Genomic DNA, 26384 nt, shown 5'->3' on the forward strand with positions numbered 1-26384 from the left:
TTCACTCTAGCATCACTTAGCTCTTACTAGTCAATGGTATGCAAACAAAATGTACTGTAAAGATCTGCATAACCAGTTTGGATGAGTTGCTGTAGTCATACGTTCCTAACGGTGATTCAGGATGCATCTTGCCTTCAGGTACGTGACAGCTATTGACACCGTACAAAGACTAAGGAAACACTCCTGAGTAAAAACCTCTGTAGGGGAAAAAAAAAAAATTAGAATTATGCTACTGAGCCCCTGCTGGTAGGGAGCCCCTCTCCAGCTCGGGAGAGCCGAGCACTCGCACCGGTACCTCACCTGTTTTTCTCTTTTTCAGGGACTCAGTGCAGCGACCAAGGACACTTACGATGCTCTCCAAATGCAGCCTTTGCCCCCCCGCTAAGTGGGAGTCATGGAGGGGATGGGCAAGGGTGAGAGATGCCCACCTGCTTTGGGGAGGAGAGGAGGGAGAGCCTTTTTCATCCAAAACAAGCACTGTGTATTTTCTCAGTGCAACAACCTACTGCGGTTGGTGCACAGAGGGAATATGCCTGGACTTGGTCAGTCCCTTCTCCCTTTCCTCTTGAATCATGTAACTGCAAGCTTTAGCTATTAAAATGTACATATCTGTAAAGTTGTTTCCAGTAATAGTGGTTATCAATCAGGCCGATTTTTGTAAGATTGGTGTTGTGGGACCAGACCACACCTACTAACAAACACAGCTGTTTCAGTAGCTCTTACTTGCCTTCCAGGGGTATCGAGACATGTAATTATGGTTTCATTACATTTAAAGAACTTGTAAAGATAGGGCTGTAGTTATCTCCTGTAGTATTTATCTTTAGACTATTTGACACAGGCCAGCTAAACTTTTTGCTTTAAATTTACCTCTTAAGAACTGCTTCAGCGGGGGACGACTTTTTTTAATTGTAAAAAGCGATGTGATAGTACAGTAGTGAAGGACAGAGGCTAAATGCCAGCTTTTCAGTACAAAGAAAACGAGCACTAAGCGCCAACAAAAGACCAAGCAATGGCATCGCCGCTCATCCAGCACCTGGAGCTAAACAAGAGCCAGGGAGCCTGCCTAAAGAGACTTCTCAGAAGGCAGAAGATACCCCTGTTACAGCGGAAACAAGGAGACTGGACTCTGATAAAGGGAGTAATACTGGAAAAGCCAGGAAAACTCACCCTGGAGAATCCCGTTTGGCTGAAACTTCTGCCCCCTGACATTAGCAACGTCTACAACTATCACTGCAGAACAGGCTCCCCTTGTAAGAGTTGGTATGGTAATTCTAATGTCAGAAACAGACCAAAACTATCACTTCTGGGCAACAGAAACTGTACAAAAGCCAATGTAAATGCGGTTTCCAAACCAGTCTATCATCAGGTTACCTTTAAAAGATGATGCCAGTATCATTCCAGAGAGATACTAATTCAGTAATGTAATGATGTAATGCGTTTTTGATGAATTAATAAAGTCAGCGTCAAAGACCTGTGTGTGTGTGTGTGCGCGCGGTGAGCAGCTGCAGGAATGGTACAAGCTCATTAGCCGACGCAGTCAGGCTGGCTGGACCAATTTACACCCAGCAGCGCAATCTCCTAGGCAAGCTGAGGAGGATGGTATTCCGACAGGAGCTTCCTAACACATCCTGGGAGGTGGGATGGGATGTTGGAAAAATGCTGTAAGCCCAAGTATAAACAGGACACTCGCCTCCTGCTGCATCCTCAGTTTTGCCAGTGACTTACAAGGCTGTGCAACGAAGCCTGTAAGCAACTCGGCAAGGACAAAAGCAGCCCAGCAAAATGAAGGGTATTTTAACCTGGGTCAGGAGCTGACCAGTTCATTCCACCAGTCCCAACAAAGGGAGCAGAGCTAAAGCAAGACTGTGGGAACAAGAGCTGCCTCTGGGGGCACTGCCCAGGTGAGGCTACATGTCCCTTTCTTAAGGGACCGGGTCAGCGGCAGGAAAACTTGCTGAAGCTGCTGCTACATAAATTGCAAGGCTGTGCCTAGCTTCTTAAGCAGTAGGACTGTATCTGCAGTAGGTGCTTGTAGCTTTTGAAGAATATTTCAAAGACACTAAATTAGTGCAAAAAAAAGTAAACTGAGACATCCCATGCACGGCAATGAATGTTTCTTGCAAAGAATTTTCTAGATCCCTTACTGTTCTTCTGCAATGACAAGAAAAAGCCAAGAGAATTGAGTGGCACCTCAAACAGCTGAGCTGAAAACTACAGTAAAGTTGCTACCGCAAAGCACTCTTGCTCTTGATGCAAGAACAAAGAGTACTGAAAATATCTTTTTTTTTTTTAAATCACGATAGCCATATTTGCAAGATGCAGAAGTCAAAAGTTTCGGCAGTCATAAAATACCAACCGCTAAACAATGGGGAGGAAATTCTTCGGGAAAAATACCACCTTTATGCTCCTTCTACATAAATGGATCTTGATTCCAAAAAGCATCCAACGCTGGTTTCGAGGACACTCACGGCAGGTGTGAGCTGAGTCTTCTCTTTGCCTTCAGGAAGCAACTGCAGCTGTTTTTTCTTTTAGGAGAGGAGTTGATAACGCACAAGCAGAACCAAAGCTTCAAGGGGAGTGCCAAAAAGCCCTGGGCTCTCCTCCATTTTGACAAGACAAAGAGCGTGAAAGAACAATCTCCTGGCCCAGTCTGATGCACCAGGGGGAAGGGGAATTAGCCTTCCCCTGACACATTTAAAAAACTACGAACAAGTGCATACATGTTAAAACACTTGGAAAATGGTTTAATGATGTTTACAACAGAAATGAACTGTACAATTACAGTAAGTTTAATATATATAAAAAATTACAGCAGACAAATGCATCTACACAAAATCTACCTTTTCATTCTGATTTACTGTAATCTACACAATCTCTCAATGCCTACAGCTATCTGTAGGCAACCACTGGGAAAATAATAATAATAATAATAATAATTATAATAATAATAATAATAATAAAGGACATCTTTAAAGAGACAGCATTTCGCCTTCCTCCTCACCCCTAGTGTGATCAGCAAGGTTTTGAAATGTGTGGGACTCTCACATTTCAGTCTCAAGAAAAGCTTGGGTTGCATTTGGGTACGGGTACTCCCATACGGCCCTCGATTTCAAGTGTTCTGCTGACCTGAAGCGTGTAAATGCAGTATATGAGGAAGGGCAAGAGGAAAAAACCTCCCAGCCAGTGTAAGCAGGCAGTTGCACGGAGCAGTGAAACCATTAAGAGCGGAAATTTCTCTTATTTAGAAACGAAGCGAAAAGGGACTGCCCAGGCGCTACAGCCATTCACAAATCATCACCTCTTTGAAAACTATTGCCGCATTTAGAAGAAAGGGCTTGCTTTTCAACTCCCGATTCTTCGTACCAAGGGTTAGCTTTCAAACTAACGTGTTAAATATTTTTTTAAAACAAAATTTAAGCTACTTCCTCTTTGGCCCATCCCTTAAAACCAATGAAAACCCCTTTATGCTGAGAAAGAACCTCAGGTCAACGGGGAAAAAAAAAGAACATGCTGTCTCTTTAAAAAGAAAGAAAGAATCCCAGTTGGGAGCGGCCGTCAGTGAAAATGCGATCCAAATTGGCGGTCTGGTGGAAATTCCTCATGGAATATTATGTACAGTTTAAAAACCCTTAGTTGCTTTTTTTTTTATTTATGAACACCTAGGCAGTGAAAACTGTTATGTTAATACATACATAGACACACCCAAAACATACAAAAATACTATTATTTCAAACTACTAAGAATAGGACAAGTTCAGTTATCTCCATGCTATGACTTTAAGAGCATTACACTGAAACAAACAAGAATTTAAACGACAATTTTTTAATATCCCAGAAATATACCAAAATATACATCTAAGCTTTGGAATTACTGAGGTTAGACTAATGCAAGTGCTGGGTAATCGTACTTAATACACAAGTCTAAGGTTCTGCAGGAAAGAAATTATCTTTGGTATCTGCATCAGGCTAATAATATTAACATTTGGATTTTGCTTTGGGATAGAGCTTGTATGACCCTAGAACCAAACACCCCCCAATCAACTGAGATTAAAAAGATCCATGTAAAAAGTTCCTCCATTTGCAATCCCCCCCCCCAAAGTTAAAAAGTCACAGGCATCTACCTAGCATAAAAGGTTGAGAAATACAATGCATAGTTGCACAGTGGTGCTGCGAAAATAAAAAGAAATCTAGAAAAAAGGAACTAGAGGAGAAATGAAAAGCTGCTTCTTCTTCTTCTTCCAGGGATTTCTCACAACAGGACAGCCTCTTCCAAGCAGTGACGGGGGAGGGGGGAAGCTCAGAAGTGCACCTCAGCGTGTATTAATCAACATCACCCAGCCCCCAGAGGGTTAAAGCACCCAGCAGAGCAGCCAATCCTGCACCCAAGTCTTCAGCTCCTCAACCCACCTGCGAAGCCCCTGGCCGCCCCCGCCCCGGGTTTCGCCCCGGGGCAGTGAGTTTCTTCCCAGGGCAGCGCCCCCTCACCTGGGGCAGCCCTGGGGGCCGGGGCCCGGGCTGGCCCCCCCAGGCTGGCAGCTGGCAGAGACCCTCGCCCCGGCTAGGCCGGCCTCACAGATGGGCTTGGTGCTGAAGACGCCCTTGTCTTTGGTTTGTTTGTTTGTTTTGAGTTTATACAATCATTAGGAAATCTTTGGTTTTGGCTGGAAATTTTAAAAGAACAAAACAAAACAAAACAAAGAAACCGCCCCCTCCCGACGTATAGCAGCCACCGTGACCTGACAAAGCTTCTCTTTCCCATGGGGGTAGGGGAACTACATTCAAATAAAGATGGACTGGGTTAAGGATGCAGCTTCTGGCCAGGCTGGGGAGCAGGGAAGGGATACAGGATTGTCAAATAATAAAGAAGAAAATTAAATATTTGGAGATTTCTTTTTTTTTTTTTTTTTTTTTGGTCATGTTAAAAAGTGAGTAGCATGTACGCAGCACTGGGCTGAGAGCGCCTCCGGGCCCTGGCGTTCAGCGCAGCCCCGGGGCAGCTGCCCTGGGGCGGGGAAAGGCAGCGCGGGAGGCCCTTTTCCGCGGAGAGTGGAGGGGAGGGGGTGGATATTCACAGACTAATCAAGAGGACCCCTTGTAACCAAAGGAAATAAGATAAGATTGCAATTTGCCCTCACTTTGCAGTAGCTTTTAAGCAGCGACATTCAGAGGCGTTAGGGGGTCACTCCCCAGGTTGCAGGTCACGGGGTGCTATAGGCCAGAGTTCAGTGTTAATCAAAGGAGGGAGGGCAGACTTGGCAACTCTGTAGGGTTTGGAGAAAGTTAAAGCAAGTTACTCAGTTACGAGTTAGAAATGAGGTATACGACAGCTCCTGTACCTGTGGCGGATAAACACCCCACACCTACTCACACCTACCCTTAGATACTACCACAGAGGAAGGAAATGGAACAACGGCACTGGCTGGGACGAAGAAGCTACTGCCCGGGTCCTTCCCACAGACCGCTGGCACGCGAGGTGCCCCACGGGGACCAGCGCTGCTCCAGACCTCTTCAAACCACCCATGGGCGGCTCTGCAGCGATCCCTTCCTTTCTTCCCTGTCTCGCAGGGAGGCCCAGTCCAGCTCCCCGGGCACTCGCGGGGAGCGGCGCTGATCTCCAAGTCTTTTCGCATTGCGTTTTCCCCTCGGACTCGCTCGGGTGCGGGGAGCACCAGGGTCACAGAGGCCAACACACGGAGAGTGAACGGGGGAAGAACTACAGGTTTTGTCTCAACTGCCTTGTTCTCAGGACACTGTCGCGGGTGCGCTCGTTCCTAAATTGTTCCTCAAGGGGGTTGTGCGATCTCCACGATTTGCCCCTTGGCATGCCATTTCCAATGTCTTAGGATTCCTTCTGTTTAATAATTTCAGATTTCTATAGCACCGCAACATGCCAGCTTCGTCCGCACGCAATGTTATCACATTCAGGGAATAGGGCTTAAGTAGCTGCTGCTACAAAATTCAGCAAAGGCAGTATGAATCCTGAAGTGGGGCCTACAAGAGATAAGAGAATTTTGGGAGGAAAGGGGAAGCTAACTTGATAAATTAAGTATCTTACGGTTTTATGTAAAGCTCTGCCGGAGAATATTCACCAGCAGACCGACACAGTTTTAAGACAGATCAGCGTTTTGGTCTGAGCTACTCGACAATGTCCTGTTTGGTAGAGAGATGAAGTAAGGCAGAGGGGGTATGTTCCAGTTCTGGGGCTGAGCCTCAGCAGCACTAAGGAACGCCAAAGGGTATCATCCTCCCTCGCCTCCCACAAGCTGTTTCATTTCCTTCCTCAGATTTGTTTTCCTTAAAGCACACCTTGTTTTCCACTTCTTTTGTTCCAAGTGCTCTTTTCTTTGAGAAGTCATTTCTTCAATATCCCTATTACCTATCTATAAATCTAACTAGCTCTTTGAAAAGTCACACAATATTAATACCACTTTTACATAATGTCAGAACAACAATTCTATTAGTAAAGCTTTCAGTGAAGTTCTGCAACCCGATTGGTGTCTGGAGGAAGAGTAGCTGGACAACCCACCTCTCCCCCTTCCTCCCTCCCTTTCTTCACAAGAGCTCACCAAGTTCACTGATAAAACAACTCAGCCCAATAGCACGATACATGAACATGTACAAGGCTACTTTGGGGAGCAAAGAAAGGAGTCTTCAAGGTCCCTCCCTTAAGAGAAAGACAATACGCAAAAGCTGTTGAACAGACTCTGACCTTGGACTACACTGCTTCCACATTCGAAGGAAAGAAACAGTTTTCCCTGACTGTATCCCAACATCAGCCTAAGACCTGCAGCACTGGGCAAGCCCCACACACCGTTTGTCTTCACAGAGCCAAAGCGACTCTGTGCAGAAAAGGTGGGAGTACCCACAAGAGATGAGGTCCTTACAGAAAGGGACACTGACCCAAAGCTCAAAAAAACCCCACCCAGCTCTTCCTCTTACCCGCTCTGAGAACAGCAGAGCTGACAACTTATCAGTGCCTTTGGTTCCCTACGAGGCCACTGGGAATTCTCCCACCCCAGTGGAGTCGAGCTCCTTTAGAAACCCACCTCTCTCGATCACCACACACAGCCAGGCGCACACGCTTGCGCACACACGCACTTGCACACACACCCACACGCACCCCTCCCCTCTTCCCCCACTCCATCGGCCTTGAAGGGAAATGAGAAGGGAGCCCTGGGGTCCAGACGGAGGGGGCTGCAACACCCTCCCAAGGCAATAACCACTCGCTCTTCTGCTACTCCCACTGCAACACCAAGACATGCGCCAGGAGAACGACCCACTCCCTCGCCAACAACCCCTCAAAGCTCCTCTCCCACGACTGCCTCGCAGTATTTCAACCCTTTCAGGCATACCAGCCAGGTGGTAGGAGTAGGTTAGCTTTCACGTCTCAGTTTGGTTTTTTCTTTCATAGTTTTTGGTCTAGACAGGATTAGCATTGCTATTAAAAAAGGAAGTGTTTAAAAAGTTTTCCACCTATTATCAAGCACTACAAGCCCTACATTCAGTAACAAGACAAGGGGGATAAAAGGAACCTGTTTCACTTTTGCTCTCCCAGATAGATTAAGATGCGACAACCATTCTTCTCCCTCCCCGAAGTTAAACACAACGGACCCAGTTCAGCTCTGGAGCAACTCAACTAACTGAAATGGATTTACACCGCCTAGGTTGATTCTAACCCAGTACAGCCATCTTCTTTCCCCCGAGCCTCCCGGATACGCGTTGCCTCATCTTTAGATCCCAGCGAAGGGCAAGGAAAGGCCAAGAGGGAGGGAAGTGTGCGCACACTCGAAAGGACCCTGAACAGCAACCCAATCAGTAACCTGCATGCCACCACGTGCTGTGCTGCAGATTAGACCACAGATAAACCAACCAAACAACAATCCCAAACCCAGGAGCGACAAAATGTTTCCTTTGGCAAGACAGATACAAGGAAAAAAATTCATGAGCAAACATTTTCCTTCTAACACAGTCAACCCCCTTCTCTGCCCCCAACATCCACCCACCCCCACCCGACCCTATAAAGTTGTAACCTATAAACAGGATCTCAAATACATACAGCATAATCATGTTTATCAATCATAATAAACATCAGTTCAACTAAACTCTACAGCTAGAATTATCTCCACTATTTATAAAGTTTGCTTTTCTCTTCTGATTTTTTCAGTTTAAAACCAGTTCTGCGACAATGCTAAGCTATGCTGAGGTATTTTATGAAGGTGCCAGAAGCCAGCTGCTACCCACAAGTATTGTTCTCAGAGCTGTATGGTGCTACCTTTCGCTGAGGGAAGACGGGGGAAGGAACAAGGAGGGAGAGGGGAGGAGGGAGGGAGGGAAGGGGCCCAGATTATTCCAGTTACGGATGGTTCTCAGCAGGGTATTGCAGACGGAGCTAAAAGCAGCCCCAAGACAAAGCCCAGTAGTTGCTTCGGTTTTAGGAAGTTGGTCAGAAAAGAAGTACCTGGTATGTTCTACATCCTGAACTTATTTGTCTACTCAGCTAAAAGGTGTCTTTTCCCTTCTCCCACAGTTAAATTATTTGTAGTTCCAGTGCAAGCTTCCTAACACCCTTCTAAGAGCACCCCACGGGGGTAAAAGCTCAGAGCGTGTACCCACTCAGAGTCTCCTGGGAGGAGTGGCAGACAGACCCAATGAAGGTAGATAAGCCGAAAAAAGATCAAGCTCTTTTTCATGCGTTACTGCGTGTGTTCCTCTGTGAAGATATGCAAGTACAGAATCGCCTCTTTCCATCGTCCCAAAAGCACTGAAACTACTTGCGCTGACATACAGGGAACCAGGTACCGTTCAGATCATGGAGCAAAAAGGATATGAACATTTTAAGAAATTGCAAACCGTGAGTCAGTAACTTTACGACAAAGCCTCCTCCGTCAAAAATCTTTAACGTATTTTAGGGGTCTCCCCGCTGGAAAGAAGAGACAGACTCACGGGCAGCAACAGGAGTGAGATTTAACAACTGAAAAGAGCAGAACCTCTGGCAAGGTATGTATCTGGAATTCTGTATTGCTAGAGTATTTTGGAAAGGGAGGGAGAAGTAAAAAGAGGTATTGGTTGCAAAGATATAAAGGAATTTGAGTTGGCTACGTGAGGACTGACAACCATAAACCCCGTGGGGGGCAGCGGGTTAGCTTACTCCTTTGGTAACACTCCACCCTAGGCAACAGTCAGGTGTACATCCGACAGGTATACCCAGGCCCTGTGGATAAACATCATTTAACCGTTTCAGGCAGAGCAGGCATGGTGACTCTTAATAAAGTTACCATGGCAATAAATTGATCTACATTTTAAACTTCTGGTTAAAACCAAGTATCATTGAAAGTTTGGACCAGACGCACTATTTCGTCTGTCCCAAAACACTCTAATGACCATGAGAAGCTACTTGTCTCTCTAAGATGATTAGTTAAGTAAATTTTTATCTAAGAAAATATCAATTGATATTTAAGGTAAATCAGATGTTGTTTTGGTCTAGTATCTGTGGTATGGTTCCAGCTGTAACAGGTGTTCTGCTCCATTTGTAACAAAGAAAGAGGGAATTTCTGTTTTAAAGAATGTTGTCCTGCAGGAATGTGCACGGAGGTAAGGAATTAACACTGCTGTCTCCTTCAGTAACTCACCTCCAGAAACGTGTGATGAGCCAAAGCACATCACAAGGCTTACAGGTGACATTTAAACATTAGAACGAACCAAAACATTAGTTCCAAGAGAAGTAAAAAAAAAAAAAAAGACATTTTCTGTTGCTCGCGCAATCGTTGGCATGGATGCACACGGAGAATTTTCTCTAACATACTTTGATAACGGCCATTCTCTTAATGCCCCCTGAGCAAAACTGGTTATTTCTATGCTTTATTTTTTTTAAAAAGGAATTAATTATCCTAAAAGATTTTGGCAAGATACCAAAAGATCAGAAGGATAACATTTTTGTCTACTGTAAAGTATGTAAAATTAAAATAAGAAAAGGGGTAAAAGTAGAGGCAGTGGATTGCTCTTGCTCAAATGAAAAGCTATCATCCTATGAGAGAACATTTGTTCTCATGTGTTAAGATCAGCAGATAGCTTCTTCGCTGAGTGTTGGCATCTCCCTGATTAACCTAAAAGGTGCAACAAATCACAAGCTGTAACTCCAAATACATCAGGAGCTATACTGTTTTCACTGAAAGTCTTCATCTGCCTGTTCATTTAAAGATAAAATTCAAACTCGAAGCTTCTGATGTCCTAAAAGGTCTATAATTCCAGCCATCAGAATATATGTCTTCCTCTTAATATTCTGGCATTTTAGTTTTCTCTTACAAGATAACCTCAGTAGCACTCAAACAAAATTACTGAGCAACAGCAACAGCACATTCCTACATGAAGATCCAACTAACTTGCAAGTATGTTCTCCTTGCTGGTTCAGCCGAGCACAGATTTCCCATTCGTGGTAAGGTGACCTTTTCAATCCAATTTAACTTGCGTTTCGACAACTATTTATTGAAGCAGAGGATCTTAAGAAGTAGCAGAACGATGATGTCTCGTCACAAGTTACCCAAAGGAAAAAAAAACCCCAAACCCTGAAGTAACACTAGCCTATGGGCTGGAAAAAAAAAAACCCTCTTAAAAATCAGGTACTTGTGCATGTAACAAGCATGGTATCTCCCCCCAAAATTTTTGAGTGCATGCACATACACACCATCTCAGAGCAACATGATAAAATGTACTTAGCCTAACACATACTGCACACTAACTCAGAAACAAAATAAATCCTCTTAAGGAGATTTAAATAGACAGATGTGACTTGTAAGCAGCCACATCTGTGTGTAGTTTCTATGAGCTGTTCATGAATCATTCTACGATGACTACAGAGAGCGCGCTCTGAGGAGATCAAGTGTGCTAAAGCCAAACTGGAATACATTTTCCTAACATCAGAAAAAATTTCATCACCAACCTGCAACACCTCATCCTGAAGCCATTTTCTAAACTGTTCTTTTAGACCTTTGGGGCATATCTGTATTTGCATCTCTGTAAATCTCTTGCTTTTTGAGCTAACTGTCCTTGGCTATAATGAGAGAGTTTTTCACCTTCTCTTTTCCTGCATATGTCCTTTGGCATGCTTGCAACTATGAAAAGCAACCCACACATCTTTAAATACAGAGACATGGACCTCTGAAAAAGAGATGCTACTATCCTTTTCTAACACGCTTCGAAATTCCTTCTGGTCCTGGCTGACAAATCAATACAGGAGCAAACGTACCAGCATACAGCTAGAAGACTGTCTAGAAATGAACATTTGCGCAGAAAAAACATAGTAAGGATTTAAGACTGTGAGCATAGAACAGAAAATCATCTCTGTTCAACATATGAACCCACTGATACTGGAATCAGAGATGTAACTTTGTCATTGGAGGAAAAAAATCAAATTTGTCTGCTAAATAAATGCCCTGGGTCTGTCAGCAAGTTTGTGACAATGCATGTCCCAGTGTCTACTGGGACAGTAATTCTCCATTTTCAACACTCGTAAACTGAGACCACAATCATATTTACTAGGTCTGTATACAATTATTATTGTCTCTTTTCAGATGCATCAATTTTTGCTGTCAGCATGATTATGACCTAAAAAAGAAACTTCTGCTAAATTCTACTACATGATCTCATATTCCTTTCATGCTCTGAAGGAGCATATGCACTCTAATAGGCAGATGTACACCCGCTGCCAATCTGATCTCCGTCTTTCACCTAAACACTGGAGGTAGCCAGCATCCACGAGACCAAACACTGTTAGGGATGAAAAGCAGGCTCCAGGAGCAACAGTCAGTCATTTGGATGTTTTAGGACAATGAATCAGAGCACACCGGTAATGGACGCCATGGGATATGTGCTGTTTGGGTATTATGTCAGCTTCTGCAAGCAAAACCAAGCCCTTTCTGGATATGTGGCTACACTGAGTTTCCAGTTTCTCTCAGAAAAAGACTTGCTAAGAAATTCCCTGGAATCTGGGCCCCAGAGAGGGTGATGGGGTAGAGAGGAGGAGGGTAAGGGGGTATAAGGTGCTCACACCAAAGCCATGTGACCAATGCAAAGGTAGTCAGGAAAAAAAGCAGATTTTTATAATAAATAAACCATCCAAGCTGCATTAGTGTTCCAGATATGTACTCAACAAGACCCTCTTCCAACCACAAACCAGCAAGAATGGGACATGAAAACTCATTCAGACAGCTAATGGCACAGTCTCTTTGAACTGTGGAGAGAGGATTTTACGCTGATTTAAGGCCCACCTTTCTTTGTGTTTCCTAGATATATGCAAGGACCATGACCCCCCACCCCACCACAAAACCCTTAGGGAGTAGAGGACACATCGGAGAAAAGACCGGTAGTATCCCCCCCTTTACCAAAAAAAGCTTCCTGATAAATCGTATTTTTGCACAGGCGTGAAAGTAAGCGGGAACTTTCAGAGTCAGGAATGAACGTTATAGCTGCCGTTTTCCCCATCCTCTTACTTCACTGAACACAAGCCCCAGGGACTTGCATTCCTTTGGTAGAAACTGTAGTCTGTGCTATGGCCTCCAGACCAATATAGTGGGTACCAGCATCCCCTCTTCCACTTCTTCCCCACCTCCCTGAAGCTCACCCAGCTATACCTTTTACTGCTCTGAAGCTATTACTGTGGGCCATTCCCATTTCTGCAGTATTATTCATAGCCCTAAAAGTCTCCTGCACAGCCTGAAGTCATAGAGACACGTCAAAAATACTTAGATTTATCCATACTGGTGGGATGACGGTGGGACCTGTTGGATTAACAATCCCCTGACATTGCCATTCTATTTACACATCAAACAAAAGAAAACAAATTAAAATCAAGTTAAGAGTCTGCCCCAAGGATAACACAAATTACCAACCAAAAAAAAAAAAAGATTAAAAACAAGCAGCAACTTTTATATAAAATTAATAAAAACAAAAGACAAATGAAAAAGAAATTGTCAGTAGCATCTATCGCCTCTCTGCATCTGAACTGCACTTATACAAACTAGTCCATTAGTACAGCAGCTTGCTAGAAATTGACTTTGGTTCAAGCTTAGTTTTAAAAAAATAAAACATAAAAAAATCAAAAACACATTAGAAACGGTGGACGGACATTTGTTAGTTTCCCTGCTTGCAGTTCACTAGTTTTGAAGTTTTAGGGATAATTGGTTTAAATATTCAGTCAAACAGGAAGGTGGAGAGTTAGAGATGAACAGAGCAAAAACACGGCGGCGGGGGGAGAGAGATAAGGGGTTCTGCCACTTGAGTGCAAACGCAAATCCCACATGCTCAGGTCACAAACCAAAGCATATGTAGAGTTTAAAGTTGCTGCCTTCTGGATCTTGGATGAGAAGCTCCAGGATCCCCCTGAATCATCAACAAAATGAACATAGCTGCATCAGCTCATTATTTAGGACACTCTGGTGACAAAAGAAAAGGGGGTGGGGGGGAAAGGGACTCTTCTAATACCCTCGCTAGCTAAAAGTAATTTAGTTTTATACACATGGCAGAAACCTTTAAATCCATCAGGAACGGAAAGTTCAAAGTGAACTGCATTGCAGTGATCCAGTCTTCTCTTTTTAAAAATCTTTTTTTTGGTTCAGATACTAGATTGTATATTTAAGAATATACAGATCGAACTTCTGTACAGTTCGTTACTCTTCCTCATCCACGTCAATATCCTTTGCTACGTGGATCAGAATCAACCTTGAAAAGATCATTACAGTGGCAGGCAAGTCCTGACGCTCTGGTCAGAGATGCTTATTGCCGCTTTTACATCGCTAGCAGCATCAGAGCTCAGAGACTCCACGAGATCACCCAGGTATGTGCAAAGCCCCAGAGTCAGCTCTATTGTGTTGGCATAAACGATGGCCACTTCTGTTCTCATGCTGTTGACTTCTGTGTTTTGCAGTCAGAAGCACTGTTTTACCAGAAAGTTTTTCTAAATACAATGCTGGAAGCATCAGAATTAACGGAAAAGGAATATTGCTACGAATAGGGAGAATCTGACCTTTTGAAATCCTGTACCAACTCACCTGGTGGAAATCTAGGAATGCAAATGCTGCTTTACATACTGCCAATTAGCTTGGGTAATGACATTTTTAAAATATTTGTGGGTGCTCTTAACAGCAAAATCAAACCAATAGAACAGAAGAACCATCGGTATGTCACACGACCTAGACTCGGGAGGTCAAATCCCACTCTCTGAAGTAAAAAGGAACCATGCACACAAAGCTAAGCGCAGAATTTGGCCATTTTGTCTAAATAATTGAGAGAAGGAGCACTGCGGTTCGGAACTAATTCCTACCTCTGCTTAAAAAGCATAGACCAGCCTGGAAATTTGCACACAATGATCTCTACAGCTACACTGAGCTTCCTGTGCAAGTGATGAACATAAATTCTTCTGACCCCTACAAGTAACCATTAGACAAATTCAAGGATGAGGAAACTGTTCAGAAGATAAGGACAGAAAGTCTATTTGTGCTCCATTCTTCCTCTCCACCCTCCCGCCCTCCCCCCGTGGTGTGGGAGCTCGCTGAAAATAATCCAGGAGCAAAAGACAAACGCGTCCAAACTATATATATAAAAATAATAATAATAATAATCATAATAATAATAATAGAGATACACCAGTAATACAGGCCTGCCTAAATTGTACCAGTTAAGAAAGGAACCCCCAACACAATTGATAAGATTATAAACACCTTGTATGACATAATGGCCTGTACAACAGACCTATAAAATGATAATTAAAAAAGAAAGATATTTAGACCAGAAAGAAACAAGAAATCCCCTTCCTATGTTTGAGTTGATAACCCACCTTAACTTGTCATTGTGACTGCTGGAAATGATAAGTAGTCCTTTCACTTTTTTTGTGGTTTTTTTGTTTTTTTGTTTTTTGTTTTTTTTACATTTTTGGTTAGAAAGTTCTCCGATCCATGAAGCGATCCTGAAAAGACAGTGTTTATTATAAAATTAGGCAAATGTCTGTCCCAGCTTTGAATCCTTCCTGTTTTGCTTTTGTTTTTTTATATTTTTCCTTCTCTCCCTTGTCCCCAGCAACACGGCGAGAGGATGCCCATCACATTTTCAGTTTATAAACCCCGCTGGCAGCCAATCCCACCGCACAGTGAAACAGGCTGCTGGCAGCACAGCTCAGCCCGGCTCACTGTGCCTTGGAGGCAGTAGTGGTGGTGGATGTGGCCCCGCTCGCAGAGGCCACGGTGAGGAGAGAGTTCTGGATGGACTCGGCTGAGGTGGAGGTGGCGTGAAGGCTGGCAACTGGTCCAGAGGCCCCTGCGGAGGCTGCAGCTGCAGAGACCAAGCTAACTGGGTTGCTGGTGAGCAGAGAAAGGTTCTGAGGGTTCAGGAACAGAGGGGCAGTTACGATGTTAGGAGTACCTCCAGCATTGGCAAACACCAAGTTTCCAGTTGCATCCAGTGATGTTATTGGAAGAGAGCCACCAGACGCAAGAGCTAAAAAAGGGAAAATTGAGCAGGGAGGAGATAACATTAGCAGTAAGCAACAATGCAAAACGTGCCTGAAAGCAACTGGTCTCTGCATTTTCCTTTCTCTGATATGCGTGCTCTCTACACCGCTAACGACAGTCATCTCATCATAGGTTGTTTTTTAAAAAACCAACTCTTTATGAAGAGCGGACAAGACCTTGCGGATACTAAAATGCCTCTGTCGTCTGCTCCTAAACTAATTCCATTATGCCTTTCTTCAGATCTTTAAGCGCAATACTGGTCTATGTTTCCTGCCACAGAAAACCTGTACATTCAGGCAACCTGTACTGGAAAGAGTTGAGATGAGTGTTCACATGAAATGACAAGTATCACAAGATGAAGAAGGTCATGTAACCTTGAGCGTAACATTGTAAATGTTGACATACAACCACTGTTACAACTTACTCTCACCAGTCTACAGGCTTCAGTCTGCCTTAGATTATGATCTTCTAAATTTAGCTGTGACATTTTACAAAACGTTTTTTTCTTGTACCCTAGAAACAAGATTTGTTAAGCTAGTTTAGAGGATACTTGAATACATAGGTTAGCTAGCTCTTTAGGCACTTGCGCGATCTAGTTTTTACAGGTGACACACTATGAACTGAGAACAACTCTTGCTGAAGTCAGTGGAAGCTTCTGGCTGCATGACACTTCCAGAATAAATCTTTACTCCTCCAAATAAATCTTTACTCCTCTGAATAAGGATTTATGGATTTAAAGTTCTACGTAAGGACTTTAGGAGGTAGGTGGTTTGTCGTGGGTTCTTTTTAAATACATATGAGGACAAGAATTCAGGATCAAGTCTTGCTCGGAACTGCGCTCCTAACAGACTTCAAAAGAGCACAACTCTGCTCAAGCTTATGCTAGAAGAGCTATAAAAAGCAAATCTCTAACCTGCTGGAGATACATGCCAATGGGGGGAGGATAACAAAATAAATTCCAGATCACGTTCAACATCTTAAATGCCTCCTGAAAATCTCTACAAAATCATACACAGTTCTAATTCCCTTTCTGAAGTTGTACCTGCTCTTATCTCTGTGACACATGAAATGCATTTGCACATTTAAATTTTGTAAAACCGTTACTCCTATGACATTTATGTCCAGTGCTGAGGAGTCAGTGTTCTTTTTTGGTAGAGAAAAACAAAGCACGTAAACTCAAGTTGTATCACAGAGGTGCATTAAAAGAATACTGCTGACCTTGAATAGTTGCCAGTGTACTGTTGCTCATCAAGGCCGGGCTGAGAGCACCACCCAATGTCCCTGGATTGAGACTGAGTAAGGCACCTCTGGAGGAAGCAAGATCGTGGAAGAAGAAACAAAGACAGAGGGAAGGACTGTTACTTTTAAGAAAAGGTTGTCACTGCTCAGAAGTACACCATCATATTTAAAAAAAAAAAAAGGGGGGGGGGGGGGCAGGGAGGGTGGAAAGACCAGAGATTAAGGGCTAATTTTAGTTTATTTTAGTTTTTCCTTCACGACGCCTTGAGTAGACGTTGCCTTTCAGCTGTGTGGTTAGCAACATGCCTGAAGTACAGGTACTGTAAATACATGACTTGTATTGATTGTTGCTGTAAAATATTCTTGTAAAGTATTTTGGGGAAACTGCCACTCGTTAGAGAGCTATCATCATGTCCCAAATTCAGATAAGAAAGATGTAAATCAAGAGGAATTGAAGAAACAAAGAGTCATCTCTCAGAGCAACGTTTTTAAAACTAAAACTTCAACAATACATCATGTCTCTTTTACAGCTTCTTGCTGATGATGGAGAAATGATCACAGAGGTGTGAAGTGGGTCTAGGCTAGCTCTCCATTTTACAATTAGTTGAACAGATGCTATGATTCACTGGTAAGTTGCAGCTCTTAAGTCAAGCTCTGCAGTGGGATGGATGACTTATCAAATCACAACATTGCTGCAACACTGCTTTTTCATCTGTAAAATGAAAACATTTGTGTACATTGATGGGAATGGCCAATTACCATCTATAAGTAAACCTTCAGAATTTGAGATAAATGACACTAGAATCACAAAGTGAGCTACCAGAAAATAGTGATATATAAAAGCCCATACAATTCAGACCAAGAATTCTCCTTCCCTCTTCTGTCACCTCACCTAAAAGGGTGTGAAAAATTCATCCTTACCCAGCTGCAAACTGCGAGGATGCCATCAAGCCTGGGTTTAGTCCTGCTGCAGCAGCCATGGCAGCAAGACTTGCATTTGCAGGCAACTGTGCAGCTCCTTGTAACGCGGCTGCTGCCGCTGTTTGCAACCCTGATGCCGTTACCATCACCTGGCTGGTCCCAAGAGGGGAGGACAAGGGAGTGGAGGTTGTCTGTGTTGTGCTGGTCTCACTGGCACTGGATGCCTCTGAAGTGGAGGCTGAGGCAGAAGGGGAAGGACTCAGGGAGGGTGATGTCACTGCTGAAGAAGCTGGAGGTGCTGTTGAAATCACTGTTGCTGTGTTGTTGGAGGTGGTTTCTGTTGTGCCTAGAAGATTGATTCTGATTAGATCAGTACAAAACACAGATATGACTAAAGAGAAACCACTACCCACCTGAACTGCACATCCAACTGAAAAGGAGACAAACACACATTTCTGTAGGACCAAGAAGCACTGAGAGTCCAAATGAGAAGCTCAGACTATAATGAAATGACACTTCCAAGAGGAGGCTGAGGAGCTCTAGAATCTAGAAGCTAGCAATGGAATATAGCATATTTCATTCCAGCATCACCTGTGATTTTATCCCCAGAAAAGTCAACTGAATGGTCACAAAGACTGAAGTTTCCTAGTGGAGTAACTAGGAAACCTTGTTCCTAGTGGAACAATGACAAGAACGTCCTGGGCTGCCAGTGTGACCAATACTGAATGACCTTTTGAAGAGCTTAAAATGGGAAAATGGTAGAGGTTAATGTGGGGGCAAGGGAAATCAGCCCTTACCTGTGACTGGCAGACTAGTTACAGCAGGACTGGTCAGAGGGAGCACAGGATTGACAGTCAGGGTTGTAGCTGCACTGCTAGTCACAAGGCTTGGCGTGGTTGCCACCTGGAGGTCAAAAAAGAACACAACTGCTCAACTGGTAAAAGACAAAGAGTTAACTACTAGACTTGGATTTCTTTCTTCCCATCCTCAACTGAGGAAGTTATCAGGGAAAACACTGCATATAAACTAACTTTTTTGTAATTACATTACTTCATCATTCAGTGGACCAACCATAGTACCTTCTCTAATTACCAGCAATATCTTTACTCTTAATCATTCAGTATTTGAAGAGAGATGTATCCATTACATCCACACTGTCTCAGGACTGCAAGTTAGCCTTCCCTCTCTGCCTCCCTCCAAAGACAGCACCTTGTTTTAATAGAGTCACTCTTACAGAAAGAGTTACAAAATATATTATTTCTGCACGGGTTTAAACATCTTTTCGGTTCCAAATCTCTTTCTCTGATAAAATTATTTAAATGCCCCAGCATTACCAAAGGTATTTAGTGTAATGTGTTTACATGGATAAACAGAATAACATTTCACTTTTACTCAGCCAAACTATAAACTCTACTTTGATAAGTTTCCTTGTGCCAGAGGAAGGATCTCTGAATTTTAAAACATTCAGATGACATAAGCTAATTTTACTTGCAGACAGGTTATTACAAGAAAGCTACAATAAACTGAAGACATTACGGATAAAAAACACCAAAGATTTAAGGCTGGAGGAACTAGCTTATGAGGAAAAATGAAATATAAGGAGAGAAAGGACTTCTTATGGACAAGAAATGGTGTCCAACGGTAATATTTGAAGGCTGTTATACATCAATGAGAGAAATGAATCCTTTAGAATTGCCCAAGAGAACATAGCCAAGGATATAGGCTAAAACCTTCCTCCTTTCCCCTCTCTTACCTTAAGTTTGTTATCAGAGAAATCTCTCTCATGCCGCATAACCTCTTATAGGAAGTCAAATGCTTCATGCATTTTAAACAAGACGAGGGCAACTGGGACAGATCTAAAAGCTTTCTGCCCATCTCAAACAGTGTATGAAATAAAGAAGAGCTAGATACATAGTACACTTCCCACAAATGCAGCCCAGACATCGTATCTGTCATCTGCCCACCGAACAGTTAAGGCCAAGGTCACAATCCGTATTTCAGGGCACTGAATGACCTAGAATTAATACAGCTAACCCCGTGGTTACAATGACTGACTTCAGCCAATGCAAAAGTAGGCTGCCATCAAAAGGAGCATTCCCCTCCAATCCTGCTTCAGAGCCCTAGCACTTGTGCAGGCAGGCTACAAGTCAGATCGGTTATCTAGCCCTACTGAAAATTCATCATTGTTCTTCACATGGTTAATTTGCAGTCAAACTAGTAAACTAAGCCCAATCATCCTCTGGACACAATCTCCAGAGCTGACACAAGGAATCAACAAAGCACACAATCAGTGAAGGCTAGGGGCAGCAGGGCTGGAACATTCATTTGAGTGGCAGCACAGTCTTAAGAGAAGCTTACAATGAGTGAAAATGCTTAGTGAAACATCACTGAAAAAATGGAGACTGTGGTTAACACCTCAATTTCTTACCTACAATGGCAGTTTATAATAAAAGGGAAATTTACGTTGGAAAGCTTTCTTAAGTTGCAGTCCGAGTAAACTTGCATGGTTACTAAAACACAGTATCATAAATCTCACTATGTTCTGCTTTGGTAGCAAGGCATGCAACCTTGCTTTCCAGTTGGGGAAAAAAAAAAAGAGCCTAAGTACGTTTAACACATCCCTTCCCCTGAAACAAAAGGTTGCATGCACACATCCTGAGACAAGGATGAGGGGAAAGAATGACACGTCACCAAAATTAATGATTTAATGAAGTACTGGAAGATATTAGCTACTACAGTGATGAGGGTGGAATAAATACTACAAAAGGACAGCTACAGGCTACATAAATTCCACCACATTCCTATTAGCATAGCTACTATGAAATCTAATAGCTACTGTTTCTATTTAGAAAAACAGACCTCCACGGACATTGGTAGCAAAGGAGCTGAAGGAACCTTGATGCATGTGTTTTGTTACTCTTATTTTCATGAAGTTTGTGTTTACCTGAGGCAAATACAAGTGTGGGAAATTAATTACATGAGTATTAGCTAAATTGTTCCTTTGTTCCATGTCTTTTTTTTACATAAATCATTCCTGACTAAAAGTGACAACAACAGTATCGTTGGATTTGTGTGACTTAAGTCTCCAAATGATACGTTTTATGGCTGCTCATCTACTTATCAGAGCAGCCAAAATAAGAGGGGAGGAGTAGAGCTGTTAAGCATATTTTTATTACTATTATTTTACAAAAGTAGTTTGGGCAAGAGAGGAAGTCCAGATATAAACTGGAGTTACTATCTGGAATATTTTCAAAGCAATAACCCCAACTGCAAATTTGCTAGTCAGAATATTTACTCACGAGCTGACTTAAATAAAACACCCAAACTGAAGGGCCAACTAGTGCCTGATTTGTAAGCATTGTCTCTCTTATATAGTATGCAAGTAGGATACTTAAAATGCCAGTAAAATATAAATTTGTGAGAACAAGTCTGCTGTACAAAGAAGGTGTAGCATGTGCAACTTCCACAGTGAGCACAGTAGAACTATCTCTTCCAGTGATCTTTGTCAACACAGTTTCTGGATTCTTACCAGTGAGGTTGGGCAAGGGAAAATTGCTTTGATGGGCGAGCTGCTGGTTCCACCACTGCTAGGTGGGTTGATCCTTTTCTCCTTCTGGCGCCGGTTACAGAACCATACGCGGATCACCTCCTTCTCCATGTTTAGCTGGTCAGCTATCATGGTGATCTCATCCGAGGTAGGCTTTTGGTTCTGAGAAAAGGAAACGGTACTTGAAAAGCTGTGAAATTACCTTCTGAAGTTTTACATTATAGCTTCTTCATGAGGCAGAAATCTGGATGGGCCATTTATATCCAGAATCTGGTCAGTGGTACAATATCTACAGAGATAGACCATAATAGATACTTCTGCCCTCCGTTTTCCTAGTTACGGGAACATTTCTACCAATAGTAAGCTGTGTTCCTCAGAGACGGGTGATGTAGACTAAGGTCACATGCTTCTTTTTGAGAGAAGGGATCTGACTTGTGAGTTGATCCTTCAAGGAATTCTAGACCTCGATAAGGAAATCTTTCTTTCAGCATCTCTTGAAAAGGAATAGGAGAGATAAACTACAGCAATAGCCAAATGAACCTCCAACTTGTCTAGACCTATAATGAAAGACAGGTAGATTGAACGGGCTACTTACAGAGGCTATCTGCCCATACAGCTGCACAAAGTACCTAACAAGAGTAACATAAGGCCAGCTAAAAACCTCACATTATGTATGTTTAGACTGTCACCCATTTAGCCACCCTCAGAAAGGGTAATCTTTTTTTCTTTTTTTTTTGATGTGCAGAATATCAAGCTTAGACCTATGGTTCAGTATCTTGGAATGCGAAATCACAGTCAGCGAACTGCAAGAACTAATCAGGGTTTTTTTGAGGGGGTCTTCTATGTTGGTTTTTTGTTTGTTTTTTTTTTTAAAGTGAAGTAGATGTTGATGCGTGCTTCTTGGCACAGCCTTTGTATTCAAGCACTTTCTTAAACAGCACAGTAATGGGTTCACTCCAACAGATATGATTGTTAAGCAAAGTTTCTTCATTTCTTTATAGGCTGAGCGGAGCAACAGGATCACTGACCTCCAGGAAACTCTTCTCTAAGGCCACACGTATGTTGGTCTCTATGCTGGTGCGTTTCTTCCTCCTACGGTTCAAACCTTCGATCCCCAGCCCTGGAGAATTCAGGGCACTTGGGCTGGAGAGAGTTGAATCAGATGAGAGGTTTTCTAAAAAAAGAAAGTAACACAAATCAGGAGATTTTATTTGACTGCAGTGCAGTCTAATGCAAGTCTTCTTCACCTGTGCAAGGTATGTTAAAACCCACTCTGTATCTATTCCAGATATATAGAGATTTCTGAAGATCACACGCATTGATCGTTGTACTTGTAAATTACAACATACACTTGAAACTTAAAAGCTACAAGTAAGCCCAGAGGGCACTCTCTGCTCCTGTATGCTACCACAGTATCCCTTTTATAATACCTATACAAAGTTTGTATCTCCCTTATCTCATTCCACCCCACACTCATTCACTGCAAGTCACAGTTTGAAGAAAAAAAGCAGTAACTGCTATCCATGAGCCACAGCTGTAAATCACAGGCAATTATGAAAAAATCTGAGCAGCCTGAAACTTCTTTTACCCACTCTGCAATACACAAGAGGAAGAGGAAGTTCATAGCCAGCTTCACAGCATTCAACCTCTTCTCTCCCATCTTAGGAGATACTCAGTGCTATGCAGTTCTACCAAACAGCCTACACAGCTAGCAGCTCCCCCTCCTTAGCTTCACTAGGTCTCTAGCTGTCAACACCTAATCCTATCTGTTCGGCTCCACAGAAGAGCAAAGAGAGAACACACTTGACCCCACTTTGTAGCAGAAAGTGCAAAATAACCAACAGGCAGGTTCCAGCAGGGAATTTAAACAAAATGATTAATTATGGCTGGAGATCCCTCACTGCACTGGGGTTTGTGGGTGATAAGCAGGTGTCAAAGGTCACAATGCCCAAGACCATTCTGGTAGGCTCAAATGGGCAAGTACATTCACTTATTATTTTCTAGATTTTTTTTTTTTCCAGTAATGGGGCACCCATAAATGTGCTGAAACCCGTCTCCATCCTGAAAACCCCACAGAACAAGCTGAGTTCTGTAACGAAATTCTCCAACACTCCAATGTAACGTAATGGAAGGCATCATCGGTATGCTTCTCCTGCCTGCTTTCACCTAAAAGTAGCCTTTAAAGTCACCTGAATCTTTCTTCCAAAGATTTTCATGAAACTGAATCAGAGCCAAAGACGATGGTTCACAACTTCCAGACTGTGAAGGACCCTGACACTGTTTGCAGTCCTTAACTTTACAGATCCAAGTATTTCTTCAGGCTAGCAGGAAAAGCAAACTATGACATTCCTTGCAGCACTGGATTCATCCAGTGTTGCTGGAAGGTTTAGGGACCACTGGCCTGTAGACTAGAGCATTCAGGTGAAGATCTTTATGTTTTCTATCACAGATCTAGATTACCTAAAGATAACCCCTGTCAGCACAACAGAACGACACTTCCTTGTTTCAATGCAGGACAAATTTTCAACACTGCATCCAATTACTTTCAAAATTTCAGAGAATGCTGTAGGCGTCAGCATAAAGCTCTCTTCATTTTGGTAAAAATAGGAAGGCACACACCATCCCTGCCATCTGTTTAGCAGATCCATCAGTTTTATACTATGTACAGTTGTATACTTGGAAGAAAAAACTGGCTGACAGCACTCTTAAACACTTTCTATCCTAACACCTAGCACCACCATCCAAGCTCCTTTTGCTGGTGGGGAAAAAAAAGAAAACAAAAAAGGAACACTACCAACATTGGCATCACGAATAACTTATCTCCCGGGAAAAAATAATTCTGGAAGGGAAAAGCAAAACCTAACCCACAAAAAACTCTTCCTATGGGGAGAAAGAGAGTGTTTATATGGACCCTTGGAGAGAGATGAAAAGAATGCACATAGGGGTGTGGGAGGAGATGAATGCAATAAGCTCTGCCTACTGAAACAACAAACCATGCAACCCTCTCTCTACTACACATCTGAAAGAAAGCTAGAAGAGGATTAGAAGTTATATGCATTAACATACATGAAGGAGGAAAACCATGACACATATTATACCTCATCCCATGCAATTATTCAGCTGGCTGCAGAACACAATTCTGAAAGTTCATATTGGAACAATTTCGGATGCGTATGGGCACATGAAAAGGGAAGTATGGACACTTATTCCTACACCCTTGTTTGTCCCATGGACAGTTACAACGATTGGTGGCTTCATAAAACCATAAGGGCACAAACGAAGCAGTTTTGCAGGGTTTTTCAGAATCCTACTGATTTTGGTAGGCTGGTGAAGAAATACACAGACTCATTCACCTGCATCATTGAGCCACTTTTCCAGAAGCGGCTTTAACTTGCACATGTTCTTAAAGCTGAGGTTCAAGGCTTCAAAGCGAGAGATGGTAGTTTGGCTGAAGTCATTTCCATAGAGTTTGCCCATAGCGAGCCCAACATCACCCTGGACAAAGAAAGAGAAAAAATGGATTCACTAACATAGGCACTTCCAAAGCAAGGAATCCTGTTCACAGTCTTGTGTTTTCTTAGTGACTCCACTGCTGCGTGGGATTTCAGTTTCACAGAAACTTGCTTGGCTCTATTAAGATTCACACTAAAGCAAATAAAGAAATGTCAAACCTCAGTCAGTTTAACCATGTAACTCTTTCCAGGAAATCCCTGATGCTTTGTCTTCTTTGCATTATCACTGAGCAGAACATTCCACTGAATATTAACTTGCGATTTTTTTCTTATTCTTTAAAATAAGTAAAGGCCAAGCTCTCTTTAGGAGCAGATTTAAGTATCTGCATATTTCACACCGAAGAAGAAAAAGTTCAAATAAGCAGAAATGCAGTGAATTCATGTTCTCAAATTAGTAGAAAAACACTCTTGAAAAGATGCCTACAAACATATATCACATTTAAATAGATGCAAAAATATTCTTATCTGAACTTTCAATATCTTCTGAGGTTCAAACCAAACTTCTCCCCACAGATACACATTTCAAAGCGGACAAGAAGTTGAACCATTCCAAATAATAATTAACTGTAGTCTTCGCTACCATTACCCATCTGCCAAAAAGCTATCCATAAGATTTACAGACAGATGATCATCTCTTTACATCTGCTACCGCTTTTCAAAACTCAGTTTTAGCTAGCTATCAGACATTTTGCTTATCCTAATATCTATATATATACATCTCTATGTAGTTTACACTTGGAAAGTCTTGCTTTAAAAAAAAAAAAAAAAAATCAATCCATTCTTTATTGTGGCCATTAAAAACACCATAATGTTTTCTTGTTTTGTTTTAAAGCTGGAAGTCCTGCCCTTTGAAAAAATGTAATTATTTTTTAATTATGCTATTTGGTCTAAAGTAGTTTAATTTAGACTTTTATTTTTTAACACAAAAAAGAATGAAAAGTCTAGAAGAAGAGACTGAAAAGCTTGAGCATAGTTAGTGGAGTTTAATTGCAAGTGGGTTAGTTGGATTGTGTGTAAAGCTTGCTTTCTTTCCTTTTAGGTCAAATCCACAACCACAGCTTGACACAAGTATACTAATAGCATGCAGAGTGGCCACATCCAAGTGAGGAAGAAAACAACCTCTGGTAAGCTTAGAAATTGTGCAGGTTGTGTAAAGAAAACAATTTCATTCCTAGAAGAGGACCAGAACAATTGGTCTGTACACCCTTCAATCAGAGGAAACATGTGGGAACTCACATTTATAACTCTACCCATACGCCAGGATTCCATGCATTTTAAAACTCATAAATCATTCCAAGAGAAGTAACATGGATGCTCTAGTGGGTTTATGAAGACGAAAACCTGGCTATGTAAACCATTTTAGAGGTAAGTTGATTTATGTCTTGGCAGGAAAGAGTTATGAAATTTGCCCCAGTCCCCCGACTAAATTTAATTCTGGTATTTATGTTGTTCTTACTAACATTTGCCATCTGATTTAAAATGAATAGTTAACCATTTCTTTGTCAATAGTTTTCAACGCCAAAAGGTGGCAGCATTTCAGCTGTAGGCAAAGGAATTTACATATTGGGATGAGAATTTTACAGATTGGGATGGGGCGCTGAAAGGATGGATGGAACAGAGGATAAAGGTACTGTACGTATCTGATCTACTTTGTAGGTTGAATGAAGCT

The 26384-nt window shown here is 42.4% G+C and overlaps 2 protein-coding genes across 6 annotated transcripts in view; one reads left to right on the plus strand and one right to left on the minus strand.

The window, feature by feature from the left end:
- The window catches only part of CD247 (CD247 molecule), a 57473-nt gene extending 56003 nt beyond the window's left edge, over positions 1-1470 (plus strand). For all 4 annotated transcript variants that reach the window (XM_076351272.1, XM_076351280.1, XM_076351287.1 and 1 more), the window contains exon 8: positions 320-1470. In XM_076351272.1, the coding sequence (XP_076207387.1) occupies positions 320-385 (66 nt within the window). In that variant the 3' untranslated portion in view covers positions 386-1470. The remainder of the gene's footprint in view (positions 1-319) is intronic.
- Positions 1471-2717: 1247 nt separating this feature from the next.
- Positions 2718-26384, minus strand: part of POU2F1 (POU class 2 homeobox 1) — a 120895-nt gene continuing 97228 nt past the window's right edge. Inside the window, exons 10-17 of one of the 2 annotated variants that reach the window (XM_076351349.1) lie at positions 24557-24698; positions 22232-22377; positions 21186-21365; positions 18454-18559; positions 17657-18002; positions 16715-16803; positions 14827-15482; positions 2718-5990 (exon numbers count right to left, since the gene is read on the minus strand). In XM_076351349.1, the coding sequence (XP_076207464.1) occupies positions 15172-15482; positions 16715-16803; positions 17657-18002; positions 18454-18559; positions 21186-21365; positions 22232-22377; positions 24557-24698 (1320 nt within the window). In that variant the 3' untranslated portion in view covers positions 2718-5990; positions 14827-15171. Of the gene's footprint in view, positions 5991-14826; positions 15483-16714; positions 16804-17656; positions 18003-18453; positions 18560-21185; positions 21366-22231; positions 22378-24556; positions 24699-26384 lie in introns of those variants that run through there. The other variant, XM_076351358.1, reaches the window with a different exon arrangement.

The sequence above is a fragment of the Aptenodytes patagonicus genome, chromosome 1 (assembly GCF_965638725.1).
Source record: "Aptenodytes patagonicus chromosome 1, bAptPat1.pri.cur, whole genome shotgun sequence".
Taxonomy (NCBI): Eukaryota; Metazoa; Chordata; class Aves; order Sphenisciformes; family Spheniscidae; genus Aptenodytes; species Aptenodytes patagonicus.